The 18,285-nt window shown below is 44.7% G+C and overlaps 1 protein-coding gene across 1 annotated transcript in view; it reads left to right on the top strand.

Annotated features, from left to right (window-relative positions):
- The window catches only part of oca2 (oculocutaneous albinism II), a 46,442-nt gene that overhangs the window by 23,924 nt on the left and 4,233 nt on the right, over positions 1-18,285 (top strand). The window contains exons 14-22 of the mRNA XM_029429522.1: positions 890-1,022; positions 3,654-3,801; positions 4,301-4,358; positions 4,492-4,600; positions 7,387-7,514; positions 8,484-8,543; positions 9,283-9,387; positions 12,344-12,437; positions 13,029-13,122. Coding sequence (XP_029285382.1) covers positions 890-1,022; positions 3,654-3,801; positions 4,301-4,358; positions 4,492-4,600; positions 7,387-7,514; positions 8,484-8,543; positions 9,283-9,387; positions 12,344-12,437; positions 13,029-13,122 — 929 coding nt within the window. The remainder of the gene's footprint in view (positions 1-889; positions 1,023-3,653; positions 3,802-4,300; positions 4,359-4,491; positions 4,601-7,386; positions 7,515-8,483; positions 8,544-9,282; positions 9,388-12,343; positions 12,438-13,028; positions 13,123-18,285) is intronic.

Below are 18,285 nucleotides of genomic sequence, written 5' to 3'. Positions count from 1 at the left end.
AAAGAGTTGGTTTTCAGCTGTCGGTGCTTTTATCGCTTATTTAGTTCTGAAGTCATTTCAGTCTTTTTCCCTGCGAGAGTTTTTATTAACAGCCGTGAGAGATGAATAAAGAGTAGTGCTGTATGAGGGAGGTGATGAGGTGATGAGGTCATGTGGTGACTGCAGGTATTCAGGTAATTACGATCTCTTCCCCACTGAGATTCTGCTGTAGGTCAGACGTTCAAAACATTCAAACTTTATACTTGATTGAAAGCTTCACACCTGTTGTGTCAGATGTATTATCTGTGTGAGAATATCTTAATTTAAACTGTATTATATTGACTTACTTACTGTTTCATATTTGCTGGTTGATCCTGCTGCATGTGTCACAGCCCCCCCCCCCCTTCAGCTTACACTTTTAAAACTGTAAATCCTGCAGAGGTCACTATGAACCACTTTCCCTGCAGACTATCTGCAGCTCTGCTCTTCATATTGTGCAAGTACAAGAAATAATGACGACTTGAATCACTGGCAGCATCTAACTTTAGATTAGAAGCTTCAGAAACGCTTCATGCAGGTGGTGACGACCTGTTTGTTACTGCAGGGAAGTCAAAAGTGCCTCATCCAGCAAAGAGTGTGCTTGTTGCTCACAGGAAATTATATTTCTGATAAACCTGTTAATATAACGTACTAAACTGTAATTATTGATATGACTGTATCAGCGATATAACCTACTGAGAAGTGCAAACATCAGCTGAGGTGTTCCTGATCCGTCGGTGCAGATCATCCTGCAGACGTCTGTCTGTTGTTGCAGAACTCCAGTCTGGACACTAAAGCTTCTATCTGAATGAAATCTTGGAGCTCTCTTTATCTCTGTGTCGTCTGACGTTATTATTCTTTTCTCTTGCAGGGGATTGATTTTGCCAGTTTCACAGGCTACATGTTCCTTGGAATCGTTCTCGTCCTCTTCACTTCATTTCCTTTCCTGCGGCTGCTCTACTGGAACAAAAAGCTCTACAACAAAGAGTCCATTGAAATAGTGGGTGAGTGACGACGGGTGCCGGGGAGGGTCATGTTTGTCACGGTGCCGAAATGTAAATTATAGGATTGCTCTGGATGTGGCACAATCTAAAATCAATTGCTTTTGATTATCAGTATGAAGTGTCTTCACCCCCTGAGAGCAGCTGCCCCCCCCACACTGCAGCGACGCAATGACATCATAGAAGCTTCTTTAACTCATTACATCCTGGACTGTTGCACATGAGACTGTTGCACATAAGACTGTTGCACATGAAACTGTTGCACATGAGACTGTTGCACATGAGACTGTTGCACATGAGACGGTTACACATGAGACTGTTACACATGAGAGTGTTGCACATGTGACTGTTGCACATGAGACTGTTACACATGAGACTGTTGCACATGAGACTGTTACACATGAGACTGTTGCACATGAGACTGTTGCACATGAGACTGTTACACACGAGACTGTTGCACATGAGACTGTTACACATGAAACTGTTACACATGAAACTGTTACACATGAGACTGTTGCACTTGAGACTGTTGCACATGAGACTGTTACACATGAAACTGTTACACATGAAACTGTTACACATGAGACTGTTACACATGAGACTGTTGCACTTGAGACTGTTGCACATGAGACTGTTGCACATGAGACTGTTACACATGAGACTGTTACACATGAGACTGTTGCACATGAGACTGTTGCACATGAGACTGTTACACATGAAACTGTTACACATGAGACTGTTGCACATGAGACTGTTGCACATGAGACTGTTGCACATGAGAGTGTTGCACATGAGACTGTTGCACATGAGACTGTTGCACATGAAACTGTTGCACATGAGACTGTTGCACATGAGACTGTTGCACATGAGACTGTTACACATGAGACTGTTACACATGAGAGTGTTGCACATGTGACTGTTGCACATGAGACTGTTACACATGAGACTGTTGCACATGAGACTGTTACACATGAGACTGTTGCACATGAGACTGTTGCACATGAGACTGTTACACACAAGACTGTTGCACACGAGACTGTTACACATGAAACTGTTACACATGAGACTGTTACACATGAGACTGTTACACATGAGACTGTTGCACTTGAGACTGTTGCACATGAGACTGTTACACATGAAACTGTTACACATGAAACTGTTACACATGAGACTGTTACACATGAGACTGTTGCACTTGAGACTGTTGCACATGAGACTGTTACACATGAGACTGTTGCACATGAGACTGTTGCACATGAGACTGTTACACATGAAACTGTTACACATGAGACTGTTGCACATGAGACTGTTGCACATGAGACTGTTGCACATGAGAGTGTTGCACATGAGACTGTTGCACATGAGACTGTTGCACTTGAGAGTGTTGCACATGAGACTGTTGCACATAAGACTGTTACACGTGAGACTGTTACACATGAGACTGTTGCACATGAGACTGTTATACATGAGAGTGTTGCACATGAGACTGTTATACATGAGAGTGTTGCACATGAGACTGTTGCACATAAGACTGTTGCACATGAGACTGTTGAACATGAGACTGTTACACATGAGACTGTTACACATGAGACTGTTACACATAAGACTGTTGCACATGAGACTGTTGCACATGAGACTGTTACACATGAGACTGTTACACATGAGACTGTTGCACATGAGACTGTTGCACATGAGAGTGTTGCACTTGAGACTGTTGCACATGTGAGTGTTGCACATGAGACTGTTGCACATGACACTGTTGCACATGAGACTGTTACACATGAGACTGTTGCACATGACACTGTTGCACATGTGAGTGTTGCACATGCACAGCTTGTGATGTGGAAGATACGTCGTGCAGCTCTAACACGGTGTGTTATCCATGTCTTCCATCCCAGAATCTTTTCGCCGCTGCTGTAGATTTGCACACGACACCCCGGGATGTAGATAATGGGCCAAGTAATACAACAGGAATATTTCTGTGAAATTGATTTGCAATTCTTCCAGAGAGACAGCCACCTCTTAGCGGTGTTTACCCACAATTGTGCACGGCCCCCCTCAGAGGAAAACTCTGCAGGAGATCATTAAAACGAGACCACCAGGTATCAGCGCTCACGTTTAAGGAGTGAGAGCGACTGTTGTCCCTCTGTAAACCCCTCCCTGTAGTTTCCACCAGCCGGGCGTAGCGAGGAGAGCGTGCAGCTGAATCAGCTGGAAGATCCTTCTATGACGGGTAATTGTGCAGATTTGCTTATATGAATGTTTTTTTGCTGTGCCAGTTAGATTCTATTAAGGTCACCTAGCAACCTTTCTGACAAAGGAAGGCACCTACTGATATCCACGCAGGCGTTCAGCCCCTTCAGGCTGTAGATGTGCTCCATCATTGGCAACAGCCTCAGCTGGTCAATGTACCCGCCGCCTGCATTAGTCCCTCTGTGGTGGCTTGCAGCATATTGACTGGAAACATCTTTATATCCTCTCAGTAAGCTGGAGGAGCCATTACCAACCAAATCCTGCTCTACAAACATGCTCCGCACTGTCCTGCTGCTAAGCTTCCCCGCTTTATAGCCCATGTGTTTAACATGCACTAAACAGGTGGCGCGCTCTCCTGCTCTGTTTGTCCGGTTCCTGCAGAACTCAAGCATGAGATCCTGGTGTGGAGGCAGACGGCTCAGCGCATTAACCCTGCGAGCCGCGAGGAGACGGCTGTGAAATGCCTCCTGATGCAAAAAGTCCTCAACCTGGAGAATCTGCTCCGCAAGATGATGAAAACCTTCCAGAGGTGAAAAGGAAACTAATAAATATATCTGTTATTGTTGAGGATGTTTTATCGCTTCTCTCAGAAACACATTTTTCTTCATGTGAGTGAGATAAAAAATTCAGTATTTATTATATTATTGTTGAGGACTTTTGGGAAATCTAATGTCTGCTCATTAAATAAGTTGAGTTATTTCTAATGATTTCATTGTTTAGAACACAACTTTGTGCTTAAACAGTTTTATTTATGTAATTTGTGGTTGTTATAAAACAATCAAGGCAGAAAAAGCAAAAGAAGTCCAAGAATATTTTCTTGTCCAAGATGTTTAGCACAACAATTAAAGCACAAATACAAGTTGATACCTGTGAGAAATACAGAAACATAAACACCTAAAGATACAACAAACAGCTGGTGGATGAAACATTTCCCACAGTTTAACACATTCTTTAAACTCTCAAGAGATTTAACTGTATTAAGTGTTTTTCTACTGAATATTAGATGAACATGTTTCTGTGTCTGACAGACAAATCTCTCAAGAGGACAAGAACTGGGAACAAAACATTCAAGAGTTGCAAAAGAAGGTAAGCTTCTTACTCCTCACTGTGGCGATGCTATCTCCATAATGCAGCTCCGAGTCTCCACTTGAGACAAACACCATCAGCTGTTTGATAAAAAGCTTTCGCTCACATTCAGAATATCTTTTCTCCTCCACAGCACAGAATAACCGACAAGGTTCTGCTGGTGAAGTGTGTGTCTGTCCTCGGCGTGGTGATCTTCATGTTCTTTCTCAACTCCTTCATCCCCAGCATCCACCTCGAGCTCGGTAAGTGCAGAACTCCGTCTGCATGGCGCCGTTTCCACGGTGATCCACACTGATGATGCAACACATTACACGCAGTTAAACCGATCACTTCTCATGAAGGTGATGCAGTTACAAACTGTGCAGTCTCTCCTTTGGCTGATGAGCGCCATGAATTGTGCATCACATGCAAAATGCAAAATCTGTCTCCAGGTCCCATTCACTAAAGATATTACAGCACAAACACAAACACGTAAAGTTGTGCAGCTGAGTGCAACTGGCAACATGTGGCTCAGGAGGTATTGCTCCCGATGGCCAACAGTGTGTGTGTGAGTGTGACTGAATGGTTATCGAGCTGATGTGCATGAATGGATGAAGCTTTGAGTGTTCCCAAAGATTGGAAAAGTGCTTTATAAATGCAGCAATTACCCATGTGGCAAAGTAGGGAAGGAAGGGGAGCAAAAGAAAAGCTACAGGTGCTGACTGACAAGTTGCAGGCTCGAGGCTCACCTGCCCACCTGCTCACCTGCTCACCTGCCCACCTGCTCACCTGCCCACCTGCCCACCTGCCCACCTGATCACCTGCCCACCTGCTCACCTGCCCACCTGCTCACCTGCTCACCTGCCCACCTGCTCACCTGCACACCTGATCACCTGCACACCTGCTCACCTGCACACCTGATCACCTGCCCACCTGCTCACCTGCCCACCTGCCCACCTGCTCACTTGCCCACCTGATCACCTGCACACCTGCTCACCTGCACACCTGATCACCTGATCACCTGCCCACCTGCTCACCTGCACACCTGCTCACCTGCACTTTTTTATTTTGTGTCTGAGTCAGCGGATTGTTCCGCACACTTTGTGCATGTTAGTAAATGTGCACGTGAGGTTGAGGGTTACATCCTGTGTGTCTGACACTCACTGTGACGTCCCTGACGTGCAGACGACCTTACCAGCGGCTCATTAACGCGAACACTACCCCTGAATGAAGATGGCTGTGTTCGTACCCGCCCTGTTATCTCTCCCCTCGCTGCGGAGGCCACTCAGCCTCCAAACATGCTCGCTTAATTACAGGCGCTGCTCAGGTTACCTGCTCTGTGACATTTATTAAATGGGAATGACCCCACAGCAGCGTGCTGTCTGTCCCTGTGGAGGGATAGGCGCCTGTCCAAACACGACTCTCATTAATGCACGCAGGTCGCAGTCGGGGTCGACGACTGCAGCGAGCCCGCGCTGTTCGTTCACACGTGTTGCAAATTGAGCCTCATTAAAATCTCATTAACTTCACACGGTTAGATTTAATTTGAGTCTGATTGTTGCCTGATCATTTGATCCCTCTGTCTGTGGTTGTGTGAGTTACAGCTGCGCTTTGGATGAAACTTTATTGATCCCCGTGCAGAAAGCAGGAGCAGTGGAAGTCGATGAAAAACACTGGAGATAAAGTGGGAAATTTACTAAAAATGTATTAAACATTTAAAGTTTTTTAGAGATATTAAATATTATTTCACAGATTGGACTTTCAGTAGAGATTTATTCATCTTTAGAAATTCTTCCTTTGGTTAAATTCCAACATTTAAATGACTCTGAATCTTTGTCAAGGCTGAAACACAGTTTCTTATCTCAGTATTTGTCTCCAAAGTACTCGAGCCGGAGCACAAATCTCTTCATCTCTTGGCCTTGTGTTCATTTACTTTGTTCCCTGCACCTCATGGACATTTCTCAGTGTGTGCGTATGATGGATGAGTCCATCACAAACTGCTCTGAGCTCTTTTTAATCCCAAAAGCTCTTTTTAATCAGAGAGCTCTTCAGGTGTGTTACCTGCTGCTGCAGGAGATATCAAGTGAGCAAATCAAAAGTGTCGTATTGTGTCAAAGTTATTTACTGGTTCTTGGAATCTGCTACTCACGACTTCATGTTACAGTTTGTGACAAAAGGGATCTAAGATTTATAACGGAAGAGATGAACAGCGTGCAAGAGAAACACTTTAAACACTGTTTTATTCAGGAAGAGGAGAAGAAACTGGAAGCACCAACATGTGTAATATATATAATAAAGGCTCAGACCTGCCTGTTGCACTGCTGGAGTATCAGCTGCACGTGTCGCCCTCTGCTCCTCCCGTCTCCTCCCGTATCCTCCCATCTCCTCCCGTCTCCTCCCGTATCCTCCCGTCTCCTCCCGTCTCCTCCCGTATCCTCCCGTCTCCTCCCGTATCCTCCCGTATCCTCCCGTCTCCTCCCGTCTCCTCCCGTATCCTCCCGTCTCCTCCCGTACCGTCTCCTCCCGTATCCTCCCGTATCCTCCCGTCTCCTCCCGTATCCTCCCGTCTCCTCCCGTATCCTCCCGTCTCCTCCCGTCTCCTCCCGTATCCTCCCGTCTCCTCCCGTCCTTCCACCGCTCTTCTTTCTTCACTAATTCCCATCAGTTGTGAAATTATTATCCCTCAGCCTCGGCCGGCAGGTACTGCTGCTCACCTGTTTACTCTCATTCTCTCCACGTGGATGCACAAACATCAGCAGGCTACAGACACTTCCGTCCTCTAGACTAGAATGTGTTGTGAGAGCTTCATCAAGCTTCCACCAAGAGAAGATGTGACAGTGAGGGAAACTTATATTGAGACGTGAGAAACACACTGACAGCATCTGTAACGTTTAATAAAAGTTGCTTGTGCTCACAGATACATTGAAGTGAGCAGATGGAACTGCATTTTATTGCATTAATTAACACTTTTCAGGTATTTAAAAAGTCTCCAAAGTCTCCCCATGTGTCGTGTGTGAAGTGAGTTTCCTGCTGTATTTCCTTCTCTCAGGTTGGATTGCTATCCTGGGTTCTCTGTGGCTGTTGGTGCTGGCTGATATCCAGGACTTTGAGATCATCTTGCACCGGGTGGAGTGGGCCACGCTGCTGTTCTTCGCCGGCCTCTTCGTTTTGATGGAGGTATTTAAAACATGCATGCCAAACGACCACTTTTGCTCCGAGCCTCCACGCGTCGCACCAGGTGATTATATCAAATAAAGAGTGAAGCAGAACTGGGATGATTGTAGGTTTGAGCTCTGACGGTTCCTCACCAGGACTGTTGCTGAGATCTAATGATAGTACACTGGACAGGGAGAGGAATTCAGTCCGACAGTGAGTTTACAATCTGAAATGTAATTATCTAGTTCTTTACCTGTGAGGCTCGCAGTGACAGGAGGAAGAGAAAGTGTAATGTGCTCTGCTAAACTATGTGTTGAATGCATTTTAAAGGTATAATATGTAACATTTTACATTTAAATATGTAAAAGACCTACAGTGTGTTGTATATGTAGTGAGTTCAGAGAAATGTGTAACGTTTCCTCTCTCTCCTGTCACGGTGTCGTTAGCTCGTAGCCGCTCCAACCTGTGTCCACCGGGGAAACACTGATTTTTAAAATGAAAATGCTTTATTCAGTGTTTTTACAGTTTTTTATCACCGAGATCGTTTGTTTTGTAGAGGAGGGGACCTCTGAGGATAATTCGGCTCCTGGTAAAAACCTCCTGAACGTCTGGATCTTAAGTTCTCAGAGAAACAAGCTGAGCAAACGTTAGCGGCAGCCGAACAGCGTGCAGGAGAAACTCTGATGTTTAACCTCAAACTGCTTCATCACTGTTTTTACCGCTTTTAATCAGAGGAGAGGAGGAGACCTCTGTGGAGAATCCTAACGGGAGAAGAACTCCCATGATGCACCGCTGCTGCACCACCACACCAAACTCCAGCTTTTCTTATCGAAAGTTGAGAGAAACCTGGTGGCAGAAATGAGATGTGTGGCGTCACATAGGAATGACCACCAGTGTGTGAATATTTAGTTTTTGTTTTCTATAGATTTGTCTACATACTAAACTAAACTAATCTTTCTGTTCCATATTATTCCCCTCTTCATTTTTCAGGCTTTAGCGCAGCTGCAGCTCATCGACTATATTGGGGTCCAGACAGCAATGCTTATAAAAGTGAGTTTTCCCTTTGATTCTCAAACGTTCTCATGTTTCAGGGCTCCATGGAACTGGCATAATTGATAATTGGGCACAGATGACATGATATTGCATTTCATGCATATTGATCCTTTTGTTCTGCACAGCTATGAATTCAATTGTTTTGTTTGCATCTGATTCCTGTCAGCAGCTGAAGGGCTCTCAGCCATATTCTCACCTGTGTGCATCATGCAAGTGAGGTGTCTCTTAGCAGAGAATTGCCCCAGTAATAGGTACGTCAGCTTGTGTTTGGACAGTGGGCCTCTATAAGTCCAGTAATCACACATGACAGGTGCTGCTATTCATGGGCTCTGACCTGCACCGCCTCCCCAAACAATGCAGCTCATGCTGAGGAGAATTGGATGGCCTTTCCCTGTCGATACAAGTACGGGGCAGGTTAGAGGAGGAGATATGACTTCCTTTAACCTGACCATGCACACCTAAGAGAAGTGTCAAGAGGGTTCAAACAGCTCGTCACATGTGGAGAATTGTCCTCGCTGTGTGTGTACGGCAGAGATGAAACTCAAAGCCACCGCCCCCTGTGGTTCAGTGTCACACATGTGAACTGCCTCCGCTCCCGAAGAGACGCTCAGTGTCAGAGAATGAACATAATTGGTGTTTGGTTTAAATCAGTGATGGGGGGGGTGCATCTGAGTGTCAAAGAAAGTAGCATTTATCTGTCGCTCCTAACCCTAACCCTTATTATCTCCCCTCTCAGGCGGTGCCAGAAGACCAGCGCCTGGCGATAGCCATTATCTTGGTGATGTGGGTGTCGGCTCTGGCTTCGTCTCTCATCGACAACATTCCCTTCACTGCCACCATGGTGAGAAGCCTCAGCGTCCTCAGCACGCACAATAACACATGTGGTTTTCCCGAGATCTCGAGATAACAAAGCTTCTTGTTGTTTCCAGATAACGACGTAAATAACGTGTGATCTCGAGAAAAACAAATAAAGTCAACGTATCGCAGGAAAACAGGGGAAATAAAAAAGGTTGAATCTTGGCCGTGTAGGGCTTCCGTAGGAGAAGTACGTATCTGACCCTTTCTACAATATGTATAATACATTAAACAGCTACTTTAGATGTGAGGACACATTCTTACAATCATTTCTGTTATAAATATCCAACTTTTCACCACTTTGGCTGTCAGCTGTCTGTTTAGCTGAAGATCAATAGATGGTCCACAGATCGCTGTTTCAGAGCGCCTCAATTAAAGTGACAGTGAGAAAAGGAAAATGTTATCTGACAGGATGAGATGTCGCTCGCAAGAATTAAACTTCCACGTCATTGATGGTTCAACCAGTGAATCCAGAGGTTTTAAAGATGTACTTTTATAGTTTTTCATATGTTCAGGCCCGTGCTGTGTCACAAAGACTGGAGCTGAGGAAACACTTGAATTTACGAGTGAATACATTTAGAGGGTTTTTTAAATGTCATTTATAAGGATAGTTTGAAGGTTTGGGAAATATGTTTTTTCTAGGGCTGTCAAGCGATTAAAAAAATGTATCTAATTAATTAAAAGCTTTGTGATTAATTAATGTAAATTAATCTCATATTTCAATATTTGCTGCGAGAAGCATTTCAACATATTCAAATGTATTTAGAAGATGAATCAATGAGCAGCATTATAAACTGTCAACATGTCTTTTATTTAATACTCTTTCTCCAATATCTTGTCTGTCACAATCATCTCAGACAACACAGACCAACAGTTTGACATAAAGTGCAGTTTAAAATCTGGCATAACATCTTTCATCGCACAATAAACAATATGTTTAAAAGTTATTTGACGCCATGTGTGAAGCCTCCGTTAACCCCCTGTCCTCCACCACCTGCAGTCCAGTGCAATACATCTCTGATGGAGTGTCTCAGGTAGACCGATGTTAACGTATCTATATATATCTATATATATATATAGATATATATAGATATATATATATATCTATATATATATATATATATATATATATATATAGATATATATATATATCTATATATATATATATAGATATATATATATATATATATATATATAATATCTATATATATATATAGATATATATATATATCTATATATATATATATATATATATATATATATATAATATCTATATATATATATATAGATATATATCTATATATATATCTATATATATATCTATATATATATATATATAGATATATAGATATATATATAGATATATCTATATCTATATATATATAGATATATCTATATATATCTATAGATATATCTATATATCTATATATATAGTTTATTTAATGTAAACTTTTCATTCACTGGACTAAGTAACGTTTTCTCATCCGCTTCATCATGTTGACGAGGCTGCTGTGGCCGCGCCGCGTCGTGACGTCAAGAGTCAAGGGGGGGGGGGGCATCCAGGAGCGCGATTAATCTGCGTTATTTTTTCTGTGATTAATTAATCAAAATTAACGCGTTAATGTGACAGCCCTAGTTTTTTCACTTGCTCTGAGTGAGAAGAGAAGATTGATTTGCGGAGAGCTAAATTGGCTTTGATGGATTAATTGATTGATTTTATTGATGTTTTTATCAGAAAAAAGAAACAAATAAATATGCAAAAGAATTAAGCACTTATATCCAACACGGTGCCAGGATGTTAGAAAACAGAAGCAGAATAAATAATCCTGAAATCCAAAAACACATCAACACAATTTAGTCTTTAGAGTTTGAGAAGATGCATTTAATAAATACCGAACAGTGTTTCCAGTCCTTGTGCTAAGCTAAGCTAACCTGCAGCTGGTGGCAGTATCAAACTCTCTGCAAGAAAGCAGATAAGTGTAAACATTGTTTCCCAAAATGTCGTTCCTTCAAACTTCGAGCAGCAACGTAAACCGCTTCATCATCAGGATACAGTCTGTTTCTTTCTCTCAGCGAGGGTTCGTTTGAAGACTTTTTGATTCATAAGGCTGTACAGCTGTTTGTGTGTATGATGCACATCAGTATTCAGTTATGCAACATCTGGTTGCACCAGCAGTGGAAACATTTCGCTGCTACACTGCACAGCTTTAATGTTCCATTTGTAGACGTACATTCAGAGCAGAGGCAGGAATTTAAGCAAATAATCCGACAATCTTCAGGAAATTCTAAAACGGTTTGGACACGTGTGAGAACTCACTGTCGGCCATCATGGACGATCCGGCTCATCACCTGCTGTATGTAGCATGTAAAACCATCGTGTGTGTGTGTGTGTGTGTGTGTGTGTGTGTGTGTGTGTGTGTGTGTGTGTGCGTGTGTGTGTGTGTGTGTGTGTGTGCGTGTGTGTGTGTGAGACTGTGTCTCTCTTAAAATTATTTTGGGAAAGCGTTGCATATAAGAACTAGAATCCTCCGACTGAGCCAAAGGCGATGGTGCATTCAGGCGCTCCTCGGATGCTCCTATTTCCCGCTTTTGGGAAGTCTTTCCTTTAAATCATAATGTGCAAACAACATGGACGCTACAAAGAAGATGTGTTCTATAAGTCAGAGCGTTTAAAATCTGTTTCAGAGTTTGAGGGTCGTTCACGATCGGAAACACATTTTTCGTATTATTCCCACACTACCTGAATGCAGCACAAATGTTTTATCTCGCAATGCAAACAGAAATTAAACATAATTTGTGTATCTGCCACGGGATTAGGATCCACTCAAACATCTCCTTCCACCCAAGTTTCATGAACATCGAGACATTCTTCTCCCGTAATGATTTTTCTGCCAGAGAGTTTCATATTTTCAAGAATTTCAAATCCATCTCTGCACTCACAGATTCCAGTTCTCATCAACCTCAGTCAGGATGCAGATGTGAACCTGCCGGTGAAGCCTCTCATCTACGCGTTGGCCATGGGAGCCTGTCTGGGGGGTAAGTCTCTACTTTATATAGAAAGTGGGAATAAGAGTTTTGTTGTTGTCCGGTCTCCGGGGACTTTATATTCTATCCCCGTTTGAAAGCTGTGGATGTGTATTGATGGCCTCTGCCAGAAGGAGCTCTGATCCAGGTGACAGCCACACTGTGCACATGTGTCGCTCCCCGGGGAGGTCGGGCTCTTTGAGAGAGAAGCCCGCGGCCATGTTGCTTCTTTCTGGCCCTGCAGCACAGCGCGGCTCTGTTTGGGTGGGAAGGACACAAAGAGTGAGAGAGTTAGAGAACTGTCACAGTGTCTCAGTTTAATGTGACAGGTCCGTATCGATCTGCAGTATAAAGTTGCCACCATCCTCACACTGACACCTTCTGAGATGTGAGCTGTATCGAGCGGCAGGATGGATACACACCCTGACTGTCAAAACACTGTCACCAGATCAGGAACAGTAGAACTTTATCAGGCTGAGTAAATGCTGAAATTATTAAGAACATTTATTACTATAGCGGTGCGTAAATGTGGAATAACTATCCATCTCTTAATAGGTTTTATGTGACATCATGTTTCCTAATTGTTTCCATTTGTGTCCTCAGGAAACGGCACGCTGATCGGAGCGTCAGCTAATGTTGTGTGTGCAGGAATCGCCGAACAACACGGCTACGGCTTCTCCTTCATTGAGTTCTTCAAGTAAGTCCTCTGTGCCACACCAGCACGAAACATGACATATAAGTAAAGCAGACAAAGTCATGAACTCCATGTTTTGAAGCTTGCAGCGTTGGTTTGTCTCTGGTCACACGTGTGCATCACTACCAGAGGCTGTGCAGCCTGAAGGGCTACTTGCATGTTAATGTCCATCATATGCTACGACAGGAGATGCCAACAGTGTGTGCTGACTTGCTTCACAACATTTAGAGAAAGACAAATTCACATCCTGAATTTTGAAAGAGTTTCCCCAGAGTCACTGAAATGTGTCTGAGGTGGCAGAAGCTGCTCACGTCTTTGGGAGGTGACACACATTCACTGAGTCTGTCAGAGTAAATAAAGCTTTGTGAAAGGTCTGACCTTCCTCAGGATGTGGACAGCAGGTGGACCCTTCTGTCAGCTAAACAACTTCAGGAAACAACTTGGCAGAGATGAGTTGATGAGGTCTGGGCAGTGGTTTCAGTGTGTGTCCTCTGCAGTGGTTTCAGTGTGTGTCCTCTGCAGTGGTTTCAGTGTGTGTCCTCTGCAGTGGCACTGTGAGGAATGTTTCCTACAGGGACAGAAGATTCCACAACAGGATTAAACCTGCACAGAGAAAACTGAAGAAACAAGCAAATAAGGTATATATATATATATATATACAGTATATCTCAAAAGTGAGTACACCCTTTAGATTTTTGCAAATATTCTGTTATATCCTTTCAGGGGATAACATTATCCTACTGAAACTTTGATATAACTTCAGTGTGTAGTCAGTAGTCAGTGTGCTGCTTGAATAACAGTATAGATTTATTGTCCTTTGAAAATTACTCAGTACACAGCTGTTAATGTCTAAACAGCTGGCAACAAAAGTGAGTACACCCCATAGTGAACATGTCTAAATTGTGCCCAAAGTGTCAATATTTTGTGTGACCACCATTGTTATCTAGCACTGCTTTAACCCTCCTGGGCATGGAATTCACCAGAGCTGCACAGGTTGCTTCTGGAATCTTCTTCCACTCCTCCACGACGACATCACGGAGCGCACGGATGTTGGACACCTTGCACTCCTCCACCTTCCTCTTGAGGATGCCCCACATGTGCTCAATTGGGTTTAGGTCTGGAGACATACTTGGCCAGTCCATCACCTTAACCTTCAGCTTCTTCAGCAAGGCCGTTGTCATCTTGGAGGTGTGTTTAGGGTCATTATCATGTTGGAAAACTGCCCTACGGCCCAGTTTCCGAAGAGAGGGGATCATGCTCTGCTGCAGGATGTCACAGTATATATTGGAATTCATGTGTCCCTCAATGAAATGCAGCTCCCCAGTGCCGGCAGCACTCATGCAGCCCCAGACCATGATGCTGCCACCACCATGCTTGACTGTAGGCAAAACACATTTGTCTTGGTACTCCTCACCAGGGTGCCGCCACACACGCCGGACACCATCTGACCCAAACAGGTTTATTTTGGTCTCATCAGACCACAGGACATGGTTCCAGTAACTCATGTTCTTGGATTCATTGTCTTCAGCAAACTGTTTGCGGGCTTTCTTATGCATCGGTTTCAGAAGGGGCTTCTGTCTGGGGCGACGGCCATACAAACCGATTTGATGCAGTGTGCGGCGTATGGTCTGGGCACTGACAGGCTGACATCCCACTTCTGCAACCTCTGCAGCAATGCTGGAAGCACTCGCACGTCTATTTTTGGAAACCAACCTCTGGATATGACGCTGAGCACGTGGACTCAACTTCTTTGGTCGACCCTGGCGAGGCCTGTTCCGAGTGGAACCTGTCCTGGAAAACCGCTGTATGATCTTAGCCACTGTGCTGCAACTCATTTTCATGGTGTTGGCAATCTTCTTATAGCCAAGGCCATCTTTGTGAAGCGCAATAATCCTTTTTTTCAGCCGCTCAGAGAGTTCCTTGCCATGAGGTGCCATGTTGTCCAGCATTCAGAGAGAATTGTGCCCAAAACACCAAATTTAACAGCCCTGCTTATCATTTACACCTGAATCCTTGTAACACTAACGAGTCACATGACACCAGGGCGGGAAAACAACATCATTGGGCACAATTAGGACATGTTCACTATGGGGTGTACTCACTTTTGTTGCCAGCTGTTTAGACATTAACAGCTGTGTACTGAGTAATTTTCAAAGGACAATAAATCTATACTGTTATTCAAGCAGCACACTGACTACTTTAAGTTATATCAAAGTTTCAGTAGGATAATGTTATCCCCTGAAAGGATATAACAGAATATTTGCAAAAATCTAAAGGGTGTACTCACTTTTGAGATATACTGTATATATATACGTATCGCCCGTTAGTGTGCAGCAGAATGTGCTTGCTGATCTACAGCATGAACTCTGACGACTGTGTGAGTGAAGTGAGGGAAACTCAGAGCCTGATGTAGGAACTCTCTGGGGTCATGGTGTCTCCAGCAGCATGGGGAGGACACTGCCGCCCACGCTGCTCACTAATAGTTTTCATTAAGTTGTAGTAACAGCCACACTTGACTTTAGACGTCTGCAGGTGTGATCGACATCTTTCTTTGTGCACAGACGATCGTCTCGCAGCAGCGCCGCTCTGCACTCTGACACGTGTCATTTCAAGCACACGGTGAAAGTCAAGGTCACCAGAAAACATCTCCACTGGTCCGAGTGACGGGGATTTATCACCGCTACCAATTCAATGTCGTTTATCTGCCGTGCTTTGCTCATACGCTGTCTTTGTGTGAGCTTTATATTTATATATTCTTTCTTTAGCCACGCTAGCAGATGCACAGTTATCAGTCAGTCTCAGTTCTCTTCCCGATCTGTTTCAGGAGAAATGGAAGATAAAATGTTGCAGTTAGTCGTCGTCCTGTTTAATTTAGTGATTGCGCTGAAAGACGCAGGATTGTCGGTCAGTGTGGAGAAGAAGAGTCGCAGCCTGCCGGCTCCTCTTCTCACGCTGTAGCCGTGTCTACAGGTGTTGGATAGAAGCACCGCTGTTACTCTGCCTGTAACTGTCTGTCTGTTGCACGAGGTCACAGCTGCTCTGACAGACAGGTAGTCTGTCTGCCAGAGCAGGCAGCTGGGACGGAGTAGTGCAACTCCACAATTAAATCCAGGGTCCAGATGAGTCCACCAGGAAGCCTTTATGATCCCATCACAAAGGAAGATGAGTAGCTAGACACGGGGAGCTTGTGAGAAGGTGGTTCATGCTCCGGCTCCTCATAGTGTTCATGCTCAGTTTAAAACATAGCTGCTGCTACAGTTTAGCAGCTTAATCTGTGTGTTCACAGCGAGATTAGTTAGTTATTAATTAGATGATCTCTACTCGCCATATTTCTCAGCAGTATATTGATGCACAGTATGTCAACGCAGAAGGTCGGTGCGTAGTTGACATTGTGAAATGTGGTTAAAGTTGTAACTTGTGGTTAACGCTGTAATTAACTGGCACTGAATTCATTCATCAGTGTAGCTGCAGGATCATGGACACACTTTGATTTATTTATGTGAATATGAAATGAGAAAACACCCACACACTCCTCTGCGTTGCGTGGCCGATGGTACGATGAGGTTTTAATCACATTTAAACAGATTTATTTTTACACAGTTTTATAGTTTTTACTTGTTGGAAGCCGGGGCGTAGTTAGGGTTTCAAGTGTGGGTGGGCTTAGCCCAGAGGTGAGGTGGAGCTGTGTGCACCTGCATGGTAGTACAATCACCATTAAAGGAACTCAGATGGCCTGATGATGGAGCAGTAAGTCGCTACACACCCAGAGTGTTCTGTGCTGCAGGTTAATTACAGGCCACACACTGAAACCCCCGTGCTGTCGGACTTCTCCAGCAATCAATCACATAATAACTCTGTGTGTTTCAAACAGGCTCAGAATCACATGACTTTAAACAATATGAGCTGATTTACAAAGAGAGGACCATGATTTGGTTTCTCCAAACCTCGTGCTGCCTCTCTTTGTCGCACCATGTGACCGGATTGATATTCTGAAATCTATCATGCACCGTAATCAGAGACAAAAGATTGGAGCTAGAGAGACTATTCTGCACCGCCCTGCAGCCTCAACTCTGCAGGGTTGAGTTTTGCAAGTCATACTGCTCATTGCACCCTGTCCTCTGTCCAGCACGCTGTCCTGTGTCCAGCACTCTGTCCTCTGTCCAGCACGCTGTCCTGTGTCCAGCACGCTGTACTGTGTCCAGCACTCTGTCCTCTGTCCAGCACGCTGTCCTGTGTCCAGCACGCTGTCCTGTGTCCAGCACTCTGTCCTCTGTCCAGCACGCTGTCCTCTGTCCAGCACGCTGTCCTGTGTCCAGCACGCTGTCCTGTGTCCAGCACTCTGTCCTCTGTCCAGCACGCTGTCCTGTGTCCAGCACGCTGTCCTGTGTCCAGCACCCTGTCCTGTGTCCAGCACGCTGTCCTGTGTCCAGCACGCTGTCCTCTGTCCAGCACGCTGTCCTGTGTCCAGCACGCTGTCCTCTGTCCAGCACTCTGTCCTCTGTCCAGCACTCTGTCCTGTGTCCAGCACGCTGTCCTGTGTCCAGCACTCTGTCCTCTGTCCAGCACGCTGTCCTGTGTCCAGCACGCTGTCCTGTGTCCAGCACTCTGTCCTCTGTCCAGCACGCTGTCCTGTGTCCAGCACGCTGTCCTGTGTCCAGCACCCTGTCCTCTGTCCAGCACGCTGTCCTGTGTCCAGCACGCTGTCCTCTGTCCAGCACTCTGTCCTCCCTCTGTCCAGCACTCTGTCCTCCCTCTGTCCAGCACGCTGTACTCTGTCCAGCACGCTGTCCTGTGTCCAGCACTCTGTCCTCTGTCCAGCACGCTGTCCTGTGTCCAGCACTCTGTGCTGTGTCCAGCACGCTGTCCTCTGTCCAGCACGCTGTCCTCTGTCCAGCACGCTGTCCTCTGTCCAGCACAGCCTCGCTCTGCTTTATCTAAAGAACAGTCTCTGAGATTGGATCGGGACTTTAAAAGAGCTCCCATCACATACAATTAAATCATCGTGAGATCACGAGGTATGACAAGGTGATCCTCGCTCTTCTCTTTGCTGTATTGTGGCACATTTTCCATCTGCCGTCCCGTCATGCTGTGCCTGTGATGGGGAAATGGGTCTCGCTCAGCAGAAAGAGATTCACTCATGTAGAGGTGACCTCCGCTTGTCTGATC

This window comes from Cottoperca gobio, chromosome 4, assembly GCF_900634415.1.
Source record: "Cottoperca gobio chromosome 4, fCotGob3.1, whole genome shotgun sequence".
Lineage (NCBI taxonomy): Eukaryota > Metazoa > Chordata > Actinopteri > Perciformes > Bovichtidae > Cottoperca > Cottoperca gobio.
The sequence above is the reverse complement of the archived record's forward strand: the minus strand, read 5'-3'. Positions and strand labels throughout refer to the sequence as shown.